The 25,163-nt window shown below is 41.5% G+C and overlaps 1 protein-coding gene and 1 long non-coding RNA gene across 2 annotated transcripts in view; one reads left to right on the top strand and one right to left on the bottom strand.

The window, feature by feature from the left end:
• Positions 1–1,973: 1,973 nt before the first annotated feature.
• Positions 1,974–13,901, bottom strand: spsb1 (splA/ryanodine receptor domain and SOCS box containing 1). The gene is made up of 3 exons (XM_008318827.3): positions 13,667–13,901; positions 4,369–5,247; positions 1,974–3,457 (listed from the first exon to the last, which is right to left on the bottom strand). The coding sequence occupies exons 2-3, from the start codon at positions 5,060–5,062 to the stop codon at positions 3,330–3,332; spliced, it is 822 nt and encodes a 273-aa protein (XP_008317049.1). The 5' UTR covers positions 5,063–5,247; positions 13,667–13,901; the 3' UTR covers positions 1,974–3,329.
• A 7,595-nt stretch (positions 13,902–21,496) lies between these two features.
• The window catches only part of LOC112487568 (uncharacterized), a 12,448-nt gene continuing 8,781 nt past the window's right edge, over positions 21,497–25,163 (top strand). Inside the window, exon 1 of the long non-coding RNA XR_003050770.1 lies at positions 21,497–23,176. This is a non-coding gene — a long non-coding RNA (uncharacterized LOC112487568). The remainder of the gene's footprint in view (positions 23,177–25,163) is intronic.

Here is a 25,163-nt window from a genome sequence, read left to right as displayed (position 1 = left end):
TTCACTGTTTTGTCACTAGATGTTATTGTTCACATGAGCATTAGCTTAGCTGTCCTAATATGTGCTAATATATGCAGAATGTTTGATTGTAGATAAATAGTCTAAAGGAAACCATATAATATAAATGGAAATAACATGGAAATCCTCTTTGTCAAGTGAGCCTACATAGAACAAAGTAAGCCTAAAGCTAAAACGGCTAGCATTGAAATTAAAATAACTATTATGTTTGAAATGAACAGGTCTCACAGTCACACTTCTATGAAATTACTGGATTTATTTTTAACATTTTTACGTTCATTAACACACTGCATGTAAATCCAATGACATTGGCTTTAACGTTGGCCTTAATTCACTGAATAATCTTCACTCGTTAGTTATCGTGTAAAACTTGGAAATACTGACACATAGTGGCCATATGTAGCATGAACCCAGCAGCTCTGCCATGTCCGCTTAGGTCCAAAACTGAACTTGGTCTAAAATGTTCACGTCAAACCTTTTTGTATTACATTCATGTCATCAAATCAGCGGCAAAATACATCTTTATTCTTATAATTATTTAAAGAAAACAGTGATTAACCTGACACCGTTTTTTTGTTTTGTGAAACTGCAGCAGTAGTTTGAGACTCACATGTACTCACAACTTTGCAAGTCAAACTAGAGTCGTTAACATAATCCCCAATTTGCACTCGAAGAAACTCGAGTAAACAAAGACATGAGGGAAAAACAAGAACGCCTTAATTCAACACACCCCCCTCACCTTGCACATCATCAACCTGCTCACTCTTCTCAGAAAAGTTTCTCCTGTTAATGTAGGTATTCATCACTTCCAAACAGGGAACGTATCCTTCACGTTAAGTGATATTTATGATTTAATATAATTCTTTGGGGTTTTTTAATGATTTATGATACTGCAATAGAAGCTCCATCATTCTTCTCTACATGTGGTCCCGTGACCCGGTGTACACCCCACACTCACCCGTTGTCTCCAGGTCCACTCGCGATTTATGCGACAGGAGATGGAGGTTAGTTTCCATGAAAGGCGCCACCTGTTGTCTGCGAGTCTTAATTGCAGCTCAGAAAAATGATTGCAATTTTTTTTTTTTTTTTTTGCAAGTGACTCAAAGATCACACGTTTTCTACTGTCGCTGCCAAAATCTGTACTTTCTGAATGTCAAATACCGTGTTAAGAACTGCCACTGCAGGTAAATTACACCTTTGATTAGGCAAAGTGAATTCTGAGTCATTCCATTTGGGAGGAAGGTGACCCTCTTGACTTTCTTCAGTAACTTTGCTTAATTAAAGTTTTCTGGAGGTAACACAGTATCAGGCTCTGTCTAGTTATTTTATCTGCCATGTATGTCCATATTGTGACATGTCAACATGTGTAATTGTGGTTCGACAACTACTACCATTGTGATTCAACAGTAGGCACTTTTGGGTTTTTCTTTTCTTAGATCTGTGCATTTGCCATCAGTTTCACTCAGTAGTTTATGAAATCAAGCAAACAAAGGCTGGTGAACAGCATAATATACTTTTTCATAGTAGAAAATGCATTTTTGCTTTTGAAAATGTATTGGTTTCCTTAGTTTATCTCAGGCTAACAGGCTAACCATTATTTTGATTCATCTTTCACCTTATTTGAATGCATTAACTTCTGCAGTTTAACAAGTGTAAGTGTTTGCATCCTCACTAACATGTAATTGTTTTGGTCACTTTCTGCTGTATTTACTAATTAATTCTAATATAGTTACAATATGAGTGATACATTTCTTCAAAGTAAAACTTGATCCTAAGCGTAATATGTCAAGTTTCTCCACTGTTTATATTTATGAGCCACTTACTGTAGTTTCATCTATCAGGGAAGGACCAGTTTGTCCATCATGCTATTACTTGAACATTTCACAAGACACTTTTATCAAACTAAACATCTTTCATTTTTCTGAAATAAAAAACAAAACAAAAGGAGTCCCAGATTAGGTTTTATAATTTGAAATAATCTTTAATAGATACTTACAAACAAATCTACAGCAAGGAATACAAATAAAATGGAATATGCAAGCAAGAAGAGGTGGCACAGTGTGTGCACGCCCAGCCGTGTGCAGAGTGTGTACATCTGCACATCTAAAAACTCTTTAGTCAACAGGTGTATGATATGGCATAGACAATAAGTTGGCAATCGGACTTGTCAGTTTGTGCAGCACTTTGTGGATTGTCTTTCTTGTAATGAGTTTGCCGATTCAGGCACAACACTGATCGTGACTAATCTGCCTCACCTCTCCACTCCACTCCCCTTGAAAACACGGACACGACACCCACTGCTCTCAGATATGCGCTCGTGTGAGACCCAAGAGTAGCAGCTGTTTGTCACTTCAATAATTACACAACAGAGGCTGTTGTACTGGTTGGTTTCCATTCTCTGGGTTCAAATGTAAAACCTGGTGACATTTTTCTACTGAATAAAAACAGCTGTCCTGGGCTTCGACCACACGTGGGCTAAAATGACAAAATTACAAAAAGCAGGAGGGACACGGGGGATTAAAAACACAGATCGCACAGACAAAACAATCCCGCTGATGCATGCTACAAAATCATCACAGTGACAAAATTCTTCCCATACATTTTCTTCAGCTGTTGTTTCCATATGACTGACCCGGTGGTCAGTGCTGCTCTTCAGCTTCTTTACAGTGAATTGTTCCACACTGCAGTACAATCACTACGGAATGATCAGCTTCTCATTTATGTGCTGTGTGAAGTCTCAATTTAACATCTACTTTAAAATCACAATTAAAAAAAAACAATTAGGATCTTGTGTTATAAGCTCAATTGTTCCGACATGTGTACTTGATGCCATCGTGTGGTGGTACACCAGAAGTGCACCTCAGCACCAAGTTCATGACATTATCTTTTTGTCTTTGCACAATCACGTTTAAATTTAAAAAAGCTACAAGACAGGAGTCGGTAATCATAAAGCTGGAGGTTGTTGCAGCAGAGGTACTGATTACATATGCCACATGGACTTTAAAACCTGCAGGTTGGTACACCAATATGGTGACTGTCATGGCATCGTCTGGATCAGCATGTGTGCATAGTGCTTCAGTTATTCCTGATTTATTTAGTTAGATAATACATTAGCAGAGACTCCTTAAAAATGGGCTTTGAACCTCAGTCAAAGAGTCCAGCCGCCCACACACAGAAGCATTCTTGTTGAGTCAGTCCTGGAGATGTCAGCAATGCTGCCAAACGGGTTTCACCCCACAAAGGATCCCAGAGAAACTTGAGAAAGGGAAGAGAGGGCGTGTGAGGCGTGTGCTGTGACAGTTCCGGCGCCGTCATTGGTAGAGCAGGTAGTTCTTGAGAGAAGCTGGCAGTGGTAGTCTGTGGATTTCATTCAGTCGCTCTCTTCCTAAAGCCACCCTCACTGAACGCCTACAGAGGTCCATCAGAGAGAGGGGCTCAGCTGGAGAGAGACAGGGGGGAGAAAGGGGGTGAGAGAGGGCCTTTACTGTATACTTTTATTCAAAAATAAAGTGGACAGAAAAATTACTTATCAATATATCCACTAGGTGACAGCAATGCAAACTATATGATGCACAGACGCCAATTAAACCAATGTAGATTTTCTTTATTCATTACATGAAAGTTCAAACTGCTTTAATTCAAACAAGACATTTAAAATTCAATTAAACTTTAATATATAGAGTACACGGAGGGACAGGAATCTTGCGCACACAACACAGGACAACAATGTCCCATAAACTGGTTCCATGCAGTTGTATGTGTATCAGTGCTTGTGTGGGGTTTCCTTTTTAGACCAAAACTAGGTCAAGTGATCTAAGCTGCACATACAAAACAAACTAATGAGCACAGAGCAGCTGGGACATGGAGGCAGTATATGGTTTGATAAGAACCTATGTTTCTTCATTGAAAACTCCTGACTCTCACTATGGAATAATAGGGATTAATCCAATTAGAATCAATTCCCATTTGTCCGGGGAAAAACAAGGAGCTTGTTTTTTTGTTTGTTTGTTTTTTGCACTACAACATGAACAGGGAGTGTTTTGGAGTAATCATCATCACACAACAGCCTGGTCTTTAGAAAAGTGCAGTAAGGCCAAAAGATATAGCCCATAGTATTACTACACGTTGAAAAAAATACATGTTATCACATGTACTGCTTTGTGTAATGACACAGTGACTGTCAAAGACAACAACGGTGGCTTCCAGTAATCCTGTTCTTTACAGTCTGACAACACTGTGAATGGTATGTTTCCAGTCATTCAATGTCACCTGTGCTAATGCGACGGTCGGTCCCAAGGTGACGAGTACTACAAATACTGAAATGAAATCAAAGTAAAGGTTTGTACTTACGATCAAGACTGTTAATGTACCGGATTCGTATTTCACAGTGTCCCCACACGGCGCTCACCACCGGGTACAGTTTCCGGCCCTTTAGTCCCCTGAACGCCACGCCTAGATAATGTCCGTCAACTATGTAACCCAGAGTCCCCTCATCCATGTCCAGGACCACCATGATGGAGTCTGGAATGATGAAGGTGTCGTCCGGTTCCAGGAAGTCTGGGTAAGCTTTTCCTGGGTTGTTCTTGCCATCATGGTAGAGTTTACTACGGCACAAGTCCCAGCCCCAGGATTCAACGTTGCTTCCAACCAACGCTGTGTAGCCCACCGAGTGCAGCGGGGCTTCACTTGTAGCTACTCCAACCACGGCATGGGTGCCGCGCTGGCGCATGGCCCAGCTTATCTCCCACACGTGTAAACCCCTGGTGTACCCGATGCGGCCCCGTATGGCGTCCGTGCTCTGTGCCACGGGGTGTCGGTGAAACACCAGTTTGTTGTCGTCTTTGACGAAGATGTTGAGGGAGCGGTCGTCATTGTTCCACGAGTGCTGGACCTGGACATCCATGCCGGCAGGTGGCATGTCCAGAAGAAGGTCCAGTCGAGAGGGCTTGGTTTGATTCAGGGCCTGTAGCTCCAGGTTCAGGGGACTGAACGCCGGATCCCGCATATCAATAGTTTTGATTCCACCAGGGACTTTTTGCCCCATGCTCAGGATAATTATCGTGTCTCCTTTCTCCTCCACCTCCCCCCTCCTCACAGACCTATGGGGGGGAGTAATCAGCCTCAGATCCTTTCCACCACTGCCCTCATTCAACCTAAGAAACAGGTCTGTGCTCCTCTGTGTCCAGTAGCAGACGGCCAACGTCAGCCTGGATGTTGTATTAGGTTTACCTGGAAATGAAAAACAAGATGAACGATTGTAAATGCACTGCAGGGAAAAAAAAAACACATTCTCATTTATAGGGTACACTGTAAATACATCCGTATGACATCAACATGGCCTTTGAAATCAGAACTGAACATCTGCTTTAATTAAGATAACAAGGATTCCTTTTGAATACTTTGATGTACTACTGTAATTTAATAACAAACTCAATACACAACAACAGGTTTGCGTCCATGTGCCATGAACTGGCAAACGTTGCCTTTTCCGCCCCTTCGCGACCTTAACAGTGTAAAGCAGTAGAAGACGATGTGTATGAATGGATGACCAAATGACCAAATGTGGACAACAAGTGGCTTTTAAACAGCCCCGCTCACAGAGCTGGCTTTGTTCTCATGTGATGTTTTGTGTAGAAAAACACAAAAGTCAGCGTCGCATGACCAAAGCTGTCTGATGCAGGAAGATTTATACAGAGCAATGACAATTGATGCAGGAAGATTTATACAGAGCAATTATGACAAGAAAACATATGCAACCACCTTTTTTAGTTTGTAAATCAGAACTCAATAGTACGTCACATTTTCCTTTCTTCAGTCGACGTCAACCAGGAAAGACCAGACCAACAAGTTTCTGTTACTCATCGTGACCTTTACTAAATTGAAAGGATTATATTTAATGAGTTTGCACCTCATCAGTAAAAACACTGGGTCAGCTTTGATGTCAGACTGTAAAGCTACACGCAATCAACGACTGTGGTGAGATTTAGGAAAATATCAGAATCACAGTTATTTTAGTTTAAAACTGAAAACATGGGGCAAAACAGACAGACACGAGGGTGAGTTGACCTTTGGTCAGTTATGCTATCACCGTGGAAATGTTTTTGAACAGAAAACATTCAAAAAAAAAAAAAACAGACACTAGCAATAGCTGCAGAGTGACCACATCACAAAGCAGCAGCAGCAACAGTGGCAACAGCAACAGCAACTGCAACAGAAGCAGCAGAGCTGGCTTTTCCTGCATCCAGTTTGTAACAACGTCTTAAATCAAGTTCCCTGAAGCCACACAGGAAAAAAAAATGTTGTTTGCTGCCGCGACAAAACTCAGGAAAAACTTTTTTTAATACATGGATTGAATTACTGGAGAGAGTGACGAGGCCAGAGAAATGACAGAGGCGCTAGTAGGTACAGATGGTAGACAAAGACGGTTTTTGTCGGCTGTTGTAACCACAGTATTTCCTGTTGTCTGGGTATGTTTCAGACGGTGTCTAACTAAAGCTGTGCAGCAATACTGCTGACAAAACACGGGATGGTTTTTGAAACATATTGTAACGGCGGCAACGCAGAAAGACAATGCAACACACAGACCCAGGAGTCCAGGGGAGAACACCAGAACATCAGAAACACAAGACAATTCCAACAAGAATAACCAGTATGGCTCCTGATGGTTGCCTCCTGTCGTAACACACACCTCTGTATTCTTACATCTTTTGTCACTTGTCACTACAGAGAGCAAAAGGGGAAACTTGACAGCCACAAAAGTCACACCTGCAGTCCACTTCTGGTAAGGGGCCACGTCTATACTTATCAGGGATGTTGAAAATAATGTGTAGATTAAAATAATCTGGGGTTTTCTAGTGGAACCTGTGCTGTTCAGCCCAGGAACTTAAACCTATAACGTGACACATGACTGCACTCATGTATAAACACACAAACCAGATACTATACCAGCACTGTAGATCATCAACTTTATTTTGGCATCTTCCTTAATATTCATGTTTTTATTAATAATAATAATATTAACAACAACAACAATAATCAAATATAATGTCGTCTTTGTGGATGTCTTGGTTTGCCAAAATTAAATGACACTACACTTTCAGTTTAGAACAGTAAGTGGGGGTATTCAGATTGTGTTTAGTGGCCACTGTTTAACGAGGCCCCCTAAAACCAGAGCTTCCATGGAAATATTCCTTGTGTACAGCTCTACCACCAAGGACAACTGTTAAAAGTATCCATACGGCAGGAGATGCTGTGGATTTAAAGGTCACTGCAAACCCTCAGTCTCCACCACAGGGGTGGGCCGTTTGTCCACGGTGACAAATTGTTTGTCCTCTCCGTCATCATGACTTTTATCGACTCCCGTTTATTTAACAAGCGAAAACAACAGAAGATCAGCCAAAATGATTTATGTCGTAGTAAAGTAGTAAAAAACAACCACAGACAGAAGTTAAAAAAAATAGAAAAACAACAACAAAAACATTCTGCCCCTGTATGAACATATTATATACTATATGTCTGATATTCCTGAGATAAAAGTGCAATCATTCAAAACCATAACAAATGAGAGCTGTACATAAGTTTATTGTGTTAGTGCACAAAAAGCAGCAAATACTTAACTGAGTTACTTAGCATTTATAGTCTAATATTATTTTTCTATTTTTATTTACATTTCTATTTTTATTACATTTTTATAATAATTATTTTACAATGTTGTAATGTATATTATTTCTATTCAACACATTTTATCAAAAAATATTTTTAACAGACTTTCTATTCAACACATTTTATCAAAAAAATATTTTTAACAGACTTTGGAAGTGCATTAGATTGCTTATATATAGAATACAATGAAAATAATGCCCTGTTTACAACAATGGCTCCAATCCAGTACAAGAGCAGAACAGCACATACTGTACATAAAACACAATTCACACTACTCATGTTGGAGGCGGGACAAAAGAAGCAGGAAGAACCTGCAAGACAGAGAAACTTCCTTACTGTATAAAACATCATAGCAGTTCAAACTTGCATTTAATAAAAAAATGTCTTTAACTGAAATGACTGTATTTTATAAATGGTAACCAGGACACAGTGCTCAGAAACAGAAGGTATATTCCTGTGCTGTGGATTTTACCTTACTCAGCTATTATGAAAGTGAAATACTGCATTCCCACAAACTCCAAAAATAGAGGAGCAGGAAAAAAAAAAAAGAAAAACCTCCAGCCTTTTCCTATTATATGGTTGTCTAGTCAGAGGCCAACAGGAAAGCAGTAATAAAATGTCTGGCTTAAAAAAAAAAAAAGAAAAAAAAAGGATGTTCCGTCATGTCTAACCCTATGTCTCTTTTGAGGAACAAGCAGTTTTTGGCATGCAGAAACTTGATTATAAAATTCAGATGAATACCTGCTGTGCTTTCCTTTCATAAAAGAACAAAGCTAACTTTTTTTTTGTAACGTAACCATGAGGTTCTTTTTAAGCACAGATGTGCAGACTGACTCATCAGACTACATGTATCTATGGGCAGTAGTCCTTATCCACACCGGTGTTAAGGTGGCAGCCAGACCAGAGTGTGGTGAGGTCAGTCTGCAACCTCATGGTTGAGCTGTTAGTCTAATGCTTTCCTGGGTGACACAACCTGGGGCAGACCGTCGTTACACCAACAGACATGTCACCATTTTTAGTTGAGCAACCCAGACGTTTGCTTATTTCACTGCAAAAACAAAAAACACTACAGCAAAAAAACAAAAACCCATATATGTGGGTGGTATGTATATATATATATATATATATACATACATATATAAAAACATATATATGGAAAGTGCAACCACTTCTGTTTTTTAAGCAGGTAGTAAGAGTTTCGTAATACACCCAATGGGATCGTGAACTATTATAAATTGATTTACATAATGATTTATTTTATTTTTTCCATTGCCTTATATGTCAACAACGGGTTCAACGGAACCCAACAGTTGGTTAGTTGGTTAGTTGGTTAGGTGACATGGACTCAACACGTGTCACTGGGTCATGTAGAGTCCTTAACCACTTGGCTAATAAAACATAAGGGGTGTGACCAAAGTAAAAGAGAGGATGTGAGCTGCACAAGAGATGACATTTGTTACTTCTCAACAGCCAACAATAATGCAGATGACATGGCAGAGCTTCCACACGTGCCCCTTCCTGTCTAAGTATATTGGATGTGATGAATTCCGTCCCCATTACTTAATGTTTAAAGCTAACTTTATTTAAAAGGAATTTCATTACAGACCCTTCTGACTTTGAACTGAATTTAACTAACTTAAATTTATTGTGAACATATTATATTTATTTCCATTTTTTTTCACTCAAAAACAAAACATGCAGAAGTGTTTTGAGAGAAGAACTGTTTTTGTCCAATACCAAGAAGGATATTCTGCTTCATTTGAATATAATTTGGTTAATTTATTAGTGGATGTGAATATATGTATTGGACATTTATAATTGCCATTAGGGTTTAATAATTGTTTTATAATAATTTTACAACTGTAACTGACAGCCTACTTGTCGAGTGATCAAAAAATAACGGCCTGATTTAACGACCATGTTAATAATAATTAGTGACAGCTCAAAAACCACTTCTTAACGAGGGACGTGATGCGGTGTTTTCATGGATGCAGGTGTGAGTGCTGCTTCTCTTTGGTCCTTCAAGTCTGGCCTATGTTGCAGTAGGGCTCTGGAGAGCATTGTGTAACGTGGAAAATTGCTTCTGGGAAGGCCACTCTAATTTAATTGTAGACAAGAGTTCATTGAGAAGTGCTTTGGCTCTTCTTCTTATGCAAGTAAACACCCATTTAAATGGGTCATGTAGCTCCAGTGATTTAAAAACAGGAGGGAAGAGAAAGAGAGCAGCGGGTGGCCAGCATCTGAATGTAAACATCTCTTTTGCGATGCCTGTCTAGTATTCAAAGGGAGGGGAATGTGTTAATTTGCACACTGTTGAATGAACAGTTTCATTTCCTTTGCCTGTGGCAAAAAAAGGGGAGTCGGGGGGTGGGGGAGGTAGTTATGTTTAAAAAGAGCACAGAATCCTATCAAAAACAAAACTAAGATCAGGTACATTCAGTCTCAGACCAATATCACAGACAACTGCAATAAATACATTTATATATTAGAGAAATTGAACACAGATCTTTATGATCTCTGTCCAATAGACAGTGGTTCTCAAACTATGGTGTGCGTATTACTGGTGGCACTTGGACTCCCCCGAGGGGCATCTCCTCAAGTCTCACTGTTATGTTTGTGCCTTTTTATTGTACAAAGTAGTTTTGTAAAGATAACAGGGCAAACATTTTATTAATAAATAGAAAAAAAACTCCTCTTGAATATTGTGTTTATCCAAACACGGTTGACCTTTGCTGCTGTATAATAATGGTTATCATACTGGTACTGGCTTCACCTTTAACTTCAACGTTGCAGAAACATGAATCCAACTCCACCAAAGATCATTTCTCTGCACAGCCCAAAAACAAGCAGTGACTGAATTAGGTTTGTTTGCAGTTGTCAAGGGAGAAAACAGTTTCTTCTGAGCAGAAAGTCAAATACGCCACTGTTTGTCTGTTACAATAATACTCGTCCCTGATGATGTCTAGTCATCATTCTCTGCTGTCTGCTTTCTCACTCAGCAACACTACTGCCAGAGCTGCACTTTACCATAGGATCAATAAGAACCAAGTCTCTGTGAAATAATTTTCCACCTTTAAAATATTAAGGAGTTATTTTAAAGGTAACAGATGGCAGTCAATCAACGGTGTCTCCAGGAAATGACTGTTTTTTTTAAGAATCTTCTTTCCTAACCCCTGATGTACCCGACAGTCCTTACACGGAATGCTTCCGCCCTTGATTTGACATAAATTAACTCAACAAAATTAAATATTTACCCTTCTAAATTTTGACTGAAGAAATAAACATGAGTTAGTAAAGTGTTTCTACTAAATAAGCTGTTTGGGAGTCCTGGGCCACTGAGTTGGTTTGGAGCTAATTAAAATTCTAGAGAAACACTTTGCCAGATTTGCTGTGCCAAGAAAAGAAAAAAACATGTCTCTATTCTACAGGCTAATTGAGACCCCACATACCTGAACCTGAACCAAGAGTGATCTTTTAACTGCCTGACATTTAACATTTAAATTTAATTACAATGTGTTTGTTGGAATACTTTTATCTTATACTTTCTTCACTCGATGACGTTTCAACCAGGTATCTCTTCATGAAACTAGAGACTGTTATAATCCTCATTAGTCATTTAATTGCTGTTGTACTTTGTTCCTGTATTTGGTGCATTCTGTTCCAGGTCAAAAGGCACACCTCACTAAAATGAGCATTGTCTGATTTAGAGCTGTACATCTGAAGCCCTTTCTAACAGGAGTTTAGAAACACCACTGCATCAGTCATGTGAGGTAGACGTACATGCACAGAAAGCAACCACACACACTACATGCTAGCTCAACACCAGGAGAGTTGTTTACAACAGTGACCAGGCAGAACTCTATGAACCTGTAACATGAAAAGTCATCATCACAGCTGCTGATGTATTCTTTCATCATCCACTTAAAACTTCCAGAAGTTCTAGAATAATAAAAAGCAACAAATCAAAATTGTGTCATATTTGATTGTTTGTTTTTTTACTCCAATCAAAATTGTGTCATATTTGATTGTTTTTTTACTCCTAAGGAAAATAGATATAAACTAAACGCATTTTGACTAAATACTAACTAAATACTAACAGCTACAGAGCAAACATGTGACATAGGACTATCTAAATACATGATGAAATGAGCCATAAAAACTGCCCATCTGTATAAACAACAACACACTGAATATATAACCAGGGACGTTCATCCTAATGGCAGATGCACAATAGTTGCCCACGCACATAAATTCCAAAATCTAATATTATCAGTGAGAACCCTTCAGCATACCTCAGCTAAAATTGCGTTCTGAAGCAGATTTTGACATCCACACTCTGAAGTCACACAGACCTGAACACTTCTTGCGCTGTCTCCCTAAGGCGAAAAGTTAAAGCTTTGTTTAAGCTTCAGAAAGGTACAGTGACAAAGATAAAGTTTTCTACGTGTCCATTTTCAGATGTCTTTTGTCCTAGCTGTCAGCTCCAGATAGATGGTTAGTTTACTTTAGTCCTCCATTTTTAGTTTGCCTAATTTAATACTGACAACTGCCGTGTTCTGTCAACATGTACGGTTGTATCATGTCACGTGTTTTGTCAGCGGGTCAGGCAGAACTCCACAAATGGGTGGTGAAGCCTTCAAATCAAACATTTCACACTCACTTTGGATGATAAATAATCACATTCTGTTTATCTTGGATAGGGGGTTTAGACATCACCAACAGCAGCAGTAATGGTACAATGGTATGTTATCAGATACTCAATTGAAATCTTTCCTAAAGGCTAATCAACAGGAGCCAACTACAAAATACCCTAACACTCACTGCAAATCAGGCATTAGTTGGAAGCATTTCTTAATTTAAACTGGCTGTTTATATTTAGAAATATATGTCGTAAACATTTTATGTAAACACTTCTAGACAGACAAGTGATGCATTGTGCATTACGTGCTGATAGGCTACGAAAAGCCTTGTTTTCATGGTCTGATATACCGTAGAAATTTCGGACTTCTCGCCAATTTGTGTTTCTCACAGTTTCTCTGTGTTTCTCATTGACCACAGGCTGGGCCACTGTGAGGTCGTGTCTGGGCATCATGTGGTCTGTGGAGTTTAAGTTATACAGGGTTTGGTTGGTCAGAGTCATATCGGCTGCACAGGATATGTCCAAGTGTCCCCTCCTGTGGCCGTATCCCAGCCCTCCTTCCAGCACTACTTCTTGCTTTTATGAGATCAACTGGTATGCTTTGATTTGCAGTACTACCATCGTCCGGTTCGACACTGATAGCTTTACTAACAATAGTAATAATAATAATAAATAATAAATAAAAACATGGCCAGAGGGCTGCGTCCAGTATATAAGCAACCCACTAATGAATTCTTATCGTCAAATTAAATGACAGACGAGATGTACTTCGAATTTACTCAGATCAATTTTTACACACTGACTGATTTGTAAAAACGACTTTTGCTCGAACCAAGTACTCAGGAAAAAACCTAGCACCTGAGCTTAGCAGCTTCGTCTTCATTTACCAGTATAGCTTGTCATGCTAGGTAAAGCAAGGGAAACCTGGTCTTCATCTGAAGACTTGTGGACAAGGAAGACAAAATTTTAAGGCCCGAAAAAAAAAAAAAAAACAACTTACCTCCAAGACCACGCACACAATCAACTTGTGAATCGAATCGTTGTTATTTTATTTATTTTTTAATCTTGCCTCCTGTTTACCTGTGGCTCATCTGCCTCTCGATATGTGGATTGCACCAACATCAACAAACAAACACAGGTCGTAGACTTTAGCGTCAACTGGAGCTCAAGGAGAAAAAATAAAGACGAAAACGCATATAAAGGAAGTTTTCTATGATTTACAGGCCGGGATATTTGACGTTTTTGTTACCGAACATGTCAATGTGGTGAATAGTAAAACCTGAAAGGGCGCCACCGTATGAGGGAAGAAAGCAGAGGAGGAAGAAAAGCTTCACGGCTACAACTGACCTGTTAGAGTCGGTCAAACTGCAGCACAGCGGACGAACGGACTGACGACACCGAGGAAACACGTCACCCTCACCGCTGCCTCACACACTCCATGTTGTCGGTGTGTTTCCTTTGCACAGGAGATGTTAACGTTTCAGGCTGGACATGAATTGGGTGAAATGATGATGGCTGCTCTGTAACATCCCCACAGTCACGTGGTCCAGGGCTCCCAGCTGCTTCGCTAGATTAGGACCTCCCTACAGACTGACGAAGTACGCTTCACGTTGACGTATGAAGCTCGTCGTTTAAAAATGTAACTTTAATTTTGAGAAATTAACAGAAAAATAACAGTTTGTCACATTAGATAACGATGTATGACGTCATGCAAGGTATCGCTGTTTTTTCCTATTGTTTGTAAATACATTTTGAAAACGTCAACGCTTTAACGACCTATAATGACGTCATTGAAATGTCACGGATATAAAACACACTTTTTTAGAATATAAAATCATTTTAAGAAAAACTCAAGTGTTATCAAATACTTTTTACACCACCTATCCAAAATTTAATTTTTTTAAACACTTTTATTTGTGAAGATTCATGAAAATGTCACATCATTACTTAAGTTCCAACGTCGTAGGAAATGCCAGAATTTATTTTTTTTAAAGAAAAAAAGATATAAACTGTCAGTAACATATTCATTTAATGGTCTTCGGTTATTTAAATATATTTTTAATATTTAGTATTTTAATAGCAATATTTTATAATTTAAACATGCAGCCTACAACATTTAATTACAATAAACTGTTCAATAAATAACATTAGAGAGAACTGGAAATTAAACCTTTTCAAAACGTTTGAAACTTTGCACAAAAAAAATCTTTTCTTTTACCATCAGTGAAAGAATATGGAAAAGAAGCACTTGTTCAGCCTGTGGAAAAGCGTGGAGAGAAGGTCATGTCCTGGTACAAAAGACATCCCACAGAAGTCTATGGAGGATTTCTTACACCACCTATACGTGTGTGCAGTACAGTGGTGAAAAACTATGACAGTGTTGCCATCTAGTGGTTCATTTTCTAACAAACACCTCCAATCTCGGGCGACGATCCAGTGCACATGTAGCCTGCAGAAAAATCAATCACTCTCTCTGCTAACACTTCTGTTACCGATATAGTTTTTTTTAAAGAAGGTGCAGATTGTTGTAAACAAGAGCTGAAACACCGATGACCGGTCGAGTGCTCAGTGAACATCCTCCTCCTCTCCACTTCCCTTTTTAACTTTATCACTCCTGCATGTTTTCACAGCAGGCGCCTGAGATCAGGGCTGAGATTTATGAGACTCCTACAATGACCTTATCTGTCTGCTGTGAGGCGTCTGAAGGAAAGTTGACTCATTTTACGTCCTTTGTAGCGAGCGTACACCTTGACGACTTAAATTACCCTCTCCTCAGCTCATCTCCCTACGAAAATCCCATTTTCCCATACCAGGATGGTGCAATGTGCTGAGCTCGGTGATATCTCAGGGCCCCTTCCACAGTGGAGGAGGGGAGAACAGACATGCTTACTGCCGTACGTTTAGAAACCATCATTGCCGCAGGATCAATAGTGCATCCCACTCCATGGCTGGCAGAGTGCATTGCCTCTATGGGGGCGGTGGGGTATAGTGAATGGTTGTAGTTGTAGTGGTGGTGGTGGTGGTGGTAGGGGGGTGGGAGTAAAAGTGGACAGCTGCACCTAGGCAAGTCAGAGCAGCGAACGCTGCTGAGGTGAATGATGGCGTGCTGCGTCAGACGCTCAGCTCTGCACTTGTTCTCAGATGCAGTTTCTGAGCTTGGACCAAAGGGAAGATGCTGTCCTCAAGTGGTGGATGCAGGCAGTCCCAGGATTTATTAACTGTAATACAGTGTGTGGACTAGTTCAGTTGTAGTTCACAGTTTTGAACTGAAATGTGCCCTGGAATAAGAAAAAAAAAGTGCCCTTTCGGCAGCTTGTACAAATCCTCTTAATATCTTCTTCTTTTTTTTTTTTTTCCAAGTGCTCCATTCCTCTTTGACTGCACTGGAGGGTGAGCGCTGAAATAGACTCATGCTGTTGGTGAGAAGCCATCTCAGGTTTCAGATGGCTTGCAATATTAGCCCTGCACCGTCCGGCATCATAAATCAGAACTCCTTAGTCAGCAATTTAAATAATCCTTTTCGGTTTTTAGAGGTGTGTGTGTGTGGGTGTGTGTGTGTGTGTGTGTGGGTGGGGGGGGGATTGAAAATCATTAGCTCTGACCTTAGATGTTTATAACACAATTGTGTTAGAAAGGCAGACGAACAGACAGACGAACAGACAGGCATATACTTGGATAGATACACATATAGATTAGAATAGATTTAAACAACTTCAGTTCACAATCATAACTATTTAATTCAGTAAAATCTATTATAGTAATATTTCCCCTCCACAGTAACACGGTCTTGTGAAGCCTGACAAAAATGAAACCTGACTAAGTATTTTTACTAATACTATCACTACTAACTGAACTCCTTTTACTAATGCTATTTTTTTTTTTTACTATTTCTTTTTTTCTTTTCTTGTGTCTGTCAGCGACCATGTCCTCAGCTCTAATGTACCTGCGTGACTTTGAGAGGCGAGTGTGCTGCTGCTGTGGATGCAGCAGAGGAGGTGCAGCAGAGGAGGTGCAGCAGACGAGGTGCAGCAGAGGAGGTGCAGCAGACGAGGTGCAGCAGAGGAGGTGCAGCAGAGGAGGGGCAGCAGAGGAGGTGCAGCAGAGGAGGTGCACCACTGCGGGACACTGGGATGTGGATGGGACAGGATGTGTGGTGCAGTACGAGCATCCCCTCCGCTCAGATTGCTGTTCATTTGTCAAGTCGCCAGCGGAATTGAATGGTGCATTGCTGCTAAAGCGCAGAGAGGCGATCAGCACTGGAACAGCACACCTCTGGGGAAGGGTCCCAGGTGAGATCCCCCTTGTATGAGCCGTAGATTAGGGGAGCTTTTTTTCTCCTGCGAACGACTGGAGAAAATACATGGATCTCCTTTGTCCTAGTTCACAGCCACTTTATCCGTAAGCATGTCGGATCATTCTTCACTGGGAACACAAGTCAGAAACTTAAACACACAGATTATGTGGAGAGAGTTCTTCTGTCACAAATTGAGAAGAAAAAAACAGGCTAGCCTGTAGCACGGCTTGAATACTAAAAGAAAGTCTCATTTATTTTCTGACCTTGAATGGAAGCTGCACTGATATTTCAAGGACATCCTTGTTGAAACGGCAGCTAAACGACAGGCACACAGAGTTCACCCCGCAGGTCGGAGCCAGCCGATTGGCTGTGCTCTGGTATCTGCTGCTACCGGTTGTGGGAGATCATTGTAGGCCTCGGATTCACCACATGTGGCTCCGGTGATTGTAGGTCCAGCACACGCTGTGGAGTTCACACGGTGGAGGTCAGCTGCAGATGGACGGACGGATGGAACAGAGACAGAGACAGAGACAGAGACAGAGACAGAGACAGAGACAGAGACAGAGACAGAGACAGAGACAGAGACAGAGAAATGTGTTTGTTATTTGTAGTAGAAAAGAAAGAAAGACTATGTAATGTTGCAAAACCAACTCACAGTGTCCCTGACTTTAAAATATGGCATCAGACACATGTTCCAGCTTCACTTGTCTGCACTGCTCTGTGAATGTGACACCTTTCCTCTGCTTTACAACGGCCTCATCAAACTAACGGAATGGTGAAGATGCCAAATGTGTCAGGAATCACCCTGAAGCTGCTGAAAAACTTCACCGAAAAATCTTACGCCTGCTGAAGTCTGCATCTGTCACACACACACACACACACACACACACACACACAGACACAGGCCTTTCTGCAGAGGAGCCTATAAGCTATCTATATCTGCCCCAGTCTGATTCACTTCTTTTTTTCCTGACGGTAACAAATGGCAGTAGTGGATGTAAATGTAGGCCAGGAGTCAACACACATTTCCAGATGACAAGAGAACTTGTTGTCGTCGTCGTCGTCGTCGTCGTTGGTGTGTATGATACACTCCTCCAACTCCCTGGAATACAGAACGTAACGTCGCAGAGAGGAGGGCTGGAATAAAAACACCGACAGAACAGTGGGGGGTAAACCACACACAGGGGACCGTGTTCACCGCAGCGTTGTTTCAACCTACAGCCTGGAAATGTTCTGTTCTACATAAACACACTAATATTAAAGCCTTTAGCTGGACGTCATTATATCGAGGAACAAATCATTTATTGCCGCGCGGTCACACCACAACGTCAGGCTCTTTCTAATGTGTCACATCTGTAGGTGTAAAACACACACAAACACAAAATGAAAAACGACATAAAAAACTGAAAATAAAAGGAGAGAAATGACAGGATGAGGTGATGGTGTCATGGAAACAAATTCAGAAACTAGGAGAAATAATGATTTTTTATTTTATTTTATGGCAACTTTTCTCTCTGTATGTTTTAAATCCCCTGAAGTAGATTGATCTTTTGGATTAAAATTAGTGACTTCTAATTAGTGATAATAAAAACAAACACTATTTCTCTACTTATTCTCCACTTAGGCTGGACTCTGCTAGAAAGAAGGGAATGTCTTTTACATCAGGTCACAGTTTTCTTCTTTGCCTCATTTAAGGACTAAAATCAAGTGCTTTACAAAATCCTTGTGAGCTACTGGAAGAAAAGAAAAACATTTGCGAGGATTTATAAATTTTAAATGGTGACACCAAAGGCTTAGTTAAAAATGAAATGTTTTCTCTGATTTGAAAAGATTTCTGTTGAGTGTAGAACTCCTGACCAAATGTTCAGATCTGACCTTTTGACTCAGACTCATGTACTTATAATAGTCTTTATAGACTTATAATATTCTGGTAGAATATTCTGGTAGATGTAGAATGAGGGATGTATCATTACTTATAAATGAAAATCTTGTTTGTAGCAGTTTTTAGGAGGTTGATACGACACGAACACACTGAACACTACGTCTTAGTTATCGGTTCAAAACTGTTTCAACATTTCAAACACATTTTCTTCCAAAGGTTAAACACACACACACACATACAGCAGACAAAGCAAATACCATTAGGATCTATACGTGTTTTTTATCTTCAGCTTTAGTGGTTTTATAAGAGTAAGTGTGTAATCAAGGCCACTCTGTTTGAGTCTCTTTTAACCAAAGCTGATGTGTGTGGTGCTTTGTTACCACAGCAGTCAGTACAGAGAGCAGAATCGGTAACTGTGTCCTATAGCATGAGAGAGTGCACTCCTGGGATAGGCAGCAGTGATTTTAAACATATTGCAAGGGTTGTTTTTTTGTTTTTTTTCTCTCCTACTGAGGAAGAAGTGATGACTCCTGGCACCTACTCATGTTTCCACCTCAGCCTGTCAGAACAGGATCTTTAATGTCACCACGGCTAATGTTGCAGGCGATTAAAAAGAAAAAGAGGGAACCGAAAAGGAGAACGTCGCCGTCAGTGAAATAAAAGATTGAAAAACGCCGAACCCTCCGCACTTCCGTTGGCCTACAGTCAATCCTGCACAACCTGGTGTGACCTGTTTCGTAGTTGACGGCGTGTCTTTTTCACTCCACTTGGCCCTGGGAGGAATCTGCCCAGCTTTGCAAAATGAGGTCAGCAAAGAAGCCTTGGTGCAGTGAAACACACTGCACACCTTCCACAAAGTCAGGATCCCACAATTCAGCTGGAGCGTCAACGCCAGACTGGCTGTACTGTGAGTGCACAGACAGGGGGAGACAATACGTTTGGTTGAATTCTAGCTAACGTGCATCAGTGAAAACACAGAGCTGTAGTTTTTCTTTGGCACTGACGACCTTCCCTACAGTCTCATGATTACTTCAGCTCATTTAAGACACCGTCGATATTTCTAGGAATGAATCCCGCAGTGTTTCGTCGACATTAAAAAAAAAAGATGACATCTTCACAGAAAAGGCCTTTAAATCTACACATTTATTTAAAAACTCATCGTGAGTCCGTCGTCGGTCAAGACAATTCTGCACCCTGATTGAAGACGCCCGAGAATTAGTCCGAGTTGATGGTAAAGCCAGCGGGCTGCTGCGCTCATAAATCAATGTGTCTATTATCTTTTCTGTGCAGATCAATAAAGCAGAGGAATGAACTGTGAACAGGAAAAAAAAAAGGCGCAGCTTCAGTGATCCGGCTTGACTTCATTATGGTCATGTGTCACTGCTGTCCATACCTGACAGATAACCATTTTCCTCTCAGATGAGCATTAGCCCAGTTTTTTTTTCTACAGTTCCTCTGATGAGTCGTCTGTCGATCTTGATGTTGATCTTGATGTTGATGTTGATGTTGATGTTGATCTTGATGTTGATGTTAATGCTACAAATGTATTTAAAACATAATAACACCCACTGAGTGAAGAACTGCTTCACCAACTGTGGCTGAGTCATTTTTGGGACTGGTCATAAAAATGCATTTGAACTGCCAAGGTCTGAGTCTGATGAATATTCTGACATTTGTTTTTTTTACAATCATACTGTTGCTTGGTGTATGGAAATGAGAGAAGTGTTGGGAAAAAAAGTCCACTTATCAAAAACTAATAATGACAATCACCGTGAAGGTCTTTTGGTGTTTATTCCACTGTGGTATAAAAAAAAACTCAGAAAATTTAGCACACACATAAAATCAATAAACTGAGCTGTTTTTTTTCCTCAGCAAAAATAATTCTGTTTGTTAAAAATAAACACCTTCAGAAAATGAAGGTACAGTGTAGCTTTACATGACATATTTTATAGCATTTTAAGGAAGAATAGAAACTATTCAGAAAAATTAGATGAAAGACTAAAATATTTGTGTTCATTTAAGGCTTTACATTTATTAATACCAATTATTCACATTTTATCAATTATAATAATTGACAAAAATATGTATTTTTTTCAATTGAAATCTGTTTTGCTTGATGACTGAATCATTGAATAGAAAAAAGAAATGTTATTTTTTTACTTTCATTTATCTGTACATTTTTCTGCTACATTCAGGTATTATTGAAAACCCACAGTGGAATGGCATTAATTATATTTAACATTTTAAGAATTTCTTTGACCCTGAACCTCGTCATGCCGTTTATTGTTAGCTGGCGACATCGATCGCCTGTAGCGGCATCTGCTGTAGCTGACAGTGGTGTCTGTTCTTATAGCAACATGTTTTACGTTGGTGAGACTGCAGACATGAAGGGCTGCGTTGAGAAAACATTATATCAGAAAATGTCTCTGTCCGCTGTTCAACAAACTTTGACGTCCATCCTGTGCGACTTCTTCATGGCAGGAAGACAAACCATAAGCACATTACCGCCATCTGCAGGGCTGGAGTGTGTGTACCGTTATGTTGCGTTTTGCACATGGAATATTCATTTGTACCTCTTATTTTATCCGTCATAAATAGTTTTTTTATTCACCGTGTTGATTATCAAAAGTATTCATTATTTATTTGGTTGATCATCAGCCCATTGTTCTGGCCTCACAGTCAGATATTGACTCTAACCTCGTCCATGAGCTATAAGCTAACAGAGCACATTCAGAGGAGTGGAGCTCCAGAGGCCGAGGTGACAGCAGTCAGGTGAAGCACACGGAGGAAATCTAATAAGACATGTGAAAAGGCCCCTCCTCATGGCTTATTCATTAGGTGGAGGAGATGCTGCAGGGGCATTTTCCCTCGGTGCTACTGACTACTGAAACAGAGAGAGGACAGATGCTGCAAGGCTCAGCAGACTCTGCTGCAGCGTGGCGCCTGGCGGCGTCTTTTTGTGGGGGGGGGGGGGGGTGGGGGAGATGATGCCTCACACTCATCCGACTGCAGTTTGTGAGTAAGACATATAGCTTTGATTAATACTGACACCGACTGATATGAAGGAGCTTGATGTGCTGCAGCCGAGACCCCAAAGTAGGGGAGATGCTCCATTATGTCGGTTTGCTGATTCAGGGAATCTGCTCCAGCCGAGCTGTGTTTTATTGGAGCAGAGACACAGATGCTAAATCAGAAGGACGGCTTTGTTATAATACACACATTCCAACCTACAGGAGAAAACAATTAAACATCCATCAGGCATGGATGGATTAGAGGTTAATGAGAGATGCATGCAGCTGTTAATGTTGCACCAGAGGATAAAAGATCACAGGGTTCAAACGAGGGCCCGGCAGAACAAAGTCACTCAGGAGGAAAGAGAAGAAAAAAAAAAAAAAAGAAGAAGAAGCCTGCTCCTGCAGTGAGCAGAACATGCTGCACTGCTGTGGAGCATGGCCAAGATGCTGAGAGCTCCAATGCACACAATTCACACTGAAGGGAAGCCATCCCACAGTGCACTGCAACCATCATTAAAGAACGCATGACAAGCGTACCACCAAGTGCGCCATTGTGAGGCACAGCGATGCAGGACAGGAAGTTCAACGTTATTGGCTGACGGGATGATGGATGTTCTCACTCTCTCAGAGTTGTGCACCGCGCAAAAAGACTAATTTAGTTGGTCAAGATATTTCTATGTTTTTGCGCACTGCAGATTAGCACCACCAAGGCATCTTGGGTAATGAAGTGTGAGTAAATTAAGGACTTTTCCTTTTTACTTAAGAGAGAATTGAAACAAGGACATAAACTCACCACCAGAGTTCATCATCGCTAACCGTTAATCAACGAAGCGTGCACGAGAACGATGCGGCGGTTTACAGGTCATTTCAAACGTTTCTCTCGCTTTGACATATCTGGTGAAAGAGACATTTGTTTAACTTATTGATGTGTGTTGTTCTTTTTTTTAACCTCAAATGTTTTTTAGCATGCTTCATTTGCAATCGGCCGCCCAGACATTAAAAAAAACAAAGAGATTTTGTGACACGTTGAAAGTACACCAAAGAACACGGCCTTGGAGATTGGAGAGCATTAATTTCTGATTAATAAGAATATGTGTGTGTGTGTGCGTGTGTGTGTGTGTGTGTGTATAAGGAGAGGGTGTCAGATATGTCCTTTACAATGATGATCCTTCAGGGTGTCAGTAGAGCAAAAGGAGGGTAGGTTTGCTGAGGAGGACAGAGAGGAGAAGAGGTTAGACTCTCTCTCTCTCTTTCTCTCTCTCTCTCACACACACACACACACACACACACAAACACCACACATACGCACACACACTGACCCCGGAGGTTGCATTCCCCTTTAAAAGTCCCATCCCACTCAGATACGCAGAGCTCATGCAGGATCTGCTGCGGCAGTGGGGGAACACTGCTGAGCTGTGCAGTTTGTGCTGCCAGCAAGCGTGCTCTGAAGAGGAGGGGGAGCAGGCGCACACCGGAGGAGGAGGAGGAGTGATGGAGAGAGAGGGAGAGAGAGAGTGCAAACAATGTCATTCTGTTCAGGAGGTAATGCTGCAGTCAACTTTGCCACGCCATGAGAGCACATCAGCAGCAGCCAAGAGGCTCAGAGAGAGTGCAGAGAAGTTTTCCTCCTCGCCTGCCGGGGTGTCTTCAGCTGCAGAGAGCCATCTGTAGGCAGAGAGGCCCCTGTGGGGGCACCCCCTTCTTTTCCCCTCTCCTCTTTTTTTTTTTTTTTTTTTTTTTTTACCCTGTGTGTTGTCTCTCCTTGCATGTCTTTCTCTTGTTTGTCCCAGAAAATGTTTTACTTGTTAAATTAAGACTGTGCATGCCGGCCGAGCCGAAGCCCCGGCTACTTCTGTCTGATCAGTTTCAGCCTCCTCTGCACCAGTAATAACCAGGCAGCAGCCAGGCGGTTAGCAGTCAGACCTTACTGCTCCCTCATTCATGTTTAACACATGGCACAAGCTAGAAATAGCAGCCAGCGTGTCAGGTAGCTGCTGGTAGAAGGGACTGGCCACTTGACGTACGTAGGAAGTAAAGAAAACACAAAGATGGTGCAAAGAGTTTCCTGCCCTGACGGAGTCTTTCACCTGCTGACTTTGCCGTTTGAAGACAAACAAAAGGCAAAGTCAAAGATCTTCTCGGCCCAGGCTCGTCTCGTGTGAGTGTGAGTGTGAGTGTGATGCAGGATACCTGTGTTTGTGTGAGTGCTCCTGCACTGGCTCTGTCTGAAAGGAGGAAATGAGAATGAGGCTACAGTGGCCTGCATGGGACACAGGGCTGTGCTGCAGTCATGAAGTTGTGCTCTAGCTTACCGGGACTTTCACAGTCGTACAAACTGAATCTTGGGGCAAAACAAATTTCCAAATCGCTCTTATTGTTTATGTACCGTAGAAACGTACAAGTCTTTGTTTCTCAGAGCGGCGCAGATCGTCCACAGGCTGGTCCCTCTGCAGCAGCAGTGTCCCACAGGCTTTGTGGGAAACCGATAAAAGTAAATGCAACTTCTGACTCTGCAGTATTGTATATTTATTTTAAAACAACTTTGAAAAACAAACTAATTTTGTTTTTTTGAATTAAAATATAAAAGTAATGTTATCGTGTTTTATCGTGCACCGAGAGCACACAGAGAGAGTTTAGGAGGATGGATCCAGTCAGGTCAGCCCGCCTCCCTGTGGGCTCACAGACATCTGGGTTCACCTCAGGTAACTGTGCTAAGACCTTGAGCCAGTTCTGCGTCGTGAGCAGGATCCTGATCCGGACCCTCTCTGGGGTCTTTGTGTGAGAAGAAACTGCACCAACAGTGTCCAGAGCCTGACATCATCTTCAAACATCTGCAGTTCTCTGCTTGATCACCTTCACTGGGGGCTAGCTGCTGCTGCTGCTGCTGCTGCTGCTGCTGCTGCTGCTGCACTGCCAGCACACACAATTGCCGCACTCACCTGATGTTCCTCGTACCTCACTTCTGCCCCCCCCCTTTCCTTGCCTCCTTCTCCTCCTCCTCCTCCCCTTCCACCTTTTCTTCCACCTCCTCCTTTTTGCTTGTCTCTAATTTCTCTACTGTAGTCTCTCTCTCTCTCCCTCTCTCTCTCTCTCTCTCTCCCCCTCCACCCTCGTCTGATGTACAGTTGCCCAGTACAGAACCTCAGCAGCATGCTTTGCACCTCAGTGATTCTGCCCCCCCCTTTCCATTTCTGAAACAGTATGCAGCACATGCTGCTCTTACTATCCTCCTTGAGCAATTTGCCTGAGTGAAGAAAGACTGGAGGTCTGAAAGGAGAGAGAGAGAGGGAGAGAGGGAGAGAGGGAGACAGAGAGAAAGAGAGAGGGAGGGAGGGACGGAGAGACACAGCGAGGGGGAGAGATAGCAGGAGAGCAGCAATCCTGCAGTGTCCTGCAGCAGCTGAGTTCCTGCAGTGTTGGCCTCTGCTAGCACACACACACACACACACACACACACACACACACACACACACACACAGGCAGATGAACACACGCAGGCTCAGATACACACAGATACTTTCACACACAGATGCACACCATCAGTCCCATCGTCCCGTCTCAGACTCAGACGGTCCGTCGGTCATGTGACACAGCGGCTGTTAATGTGAGGCGGAGCAGAGCGTCCCACTCTGGACTGGGCCGACACACTCATCA

Source organism: Cynoglossus semilaevis, chromosome 10 (genome assembly GCF_000523025.1).
Source record: "Cynoglossus semilaevis isolate Cse_v1.0 chromosome 10, Cse_v1.0, whole genome shotgun sequence".
In the NCBI taxonomy this organism is placed as follows: Eukaryota; Metazoa; Chordata; class Actinopteri; order Pleuronectiformes; family Cynoglossidae; genus Cynoglossus; species Cynoglossus semilaevis.
Note: the sequence above shows the minus strand (reverse complement) of the source record. Positions and strands in the feature narration are given on the sequence as shown.

Coding starts and splice junctions, on each gene's coding strand:
- spsb1 (XM_008318827.3), bottom strand. CDS start 5,062: ATGGGGCAAAAAGTCCCTGGTGGAATCAAAACTATTGATATGCGGGAT. Junction 3,458..4,368: donor GTACATTAACAGTCTTGATC/GTAAGTACAAAC, acceptor GTCTCTCTCCAG/CTGAGCCCCTCTCTCTGATG.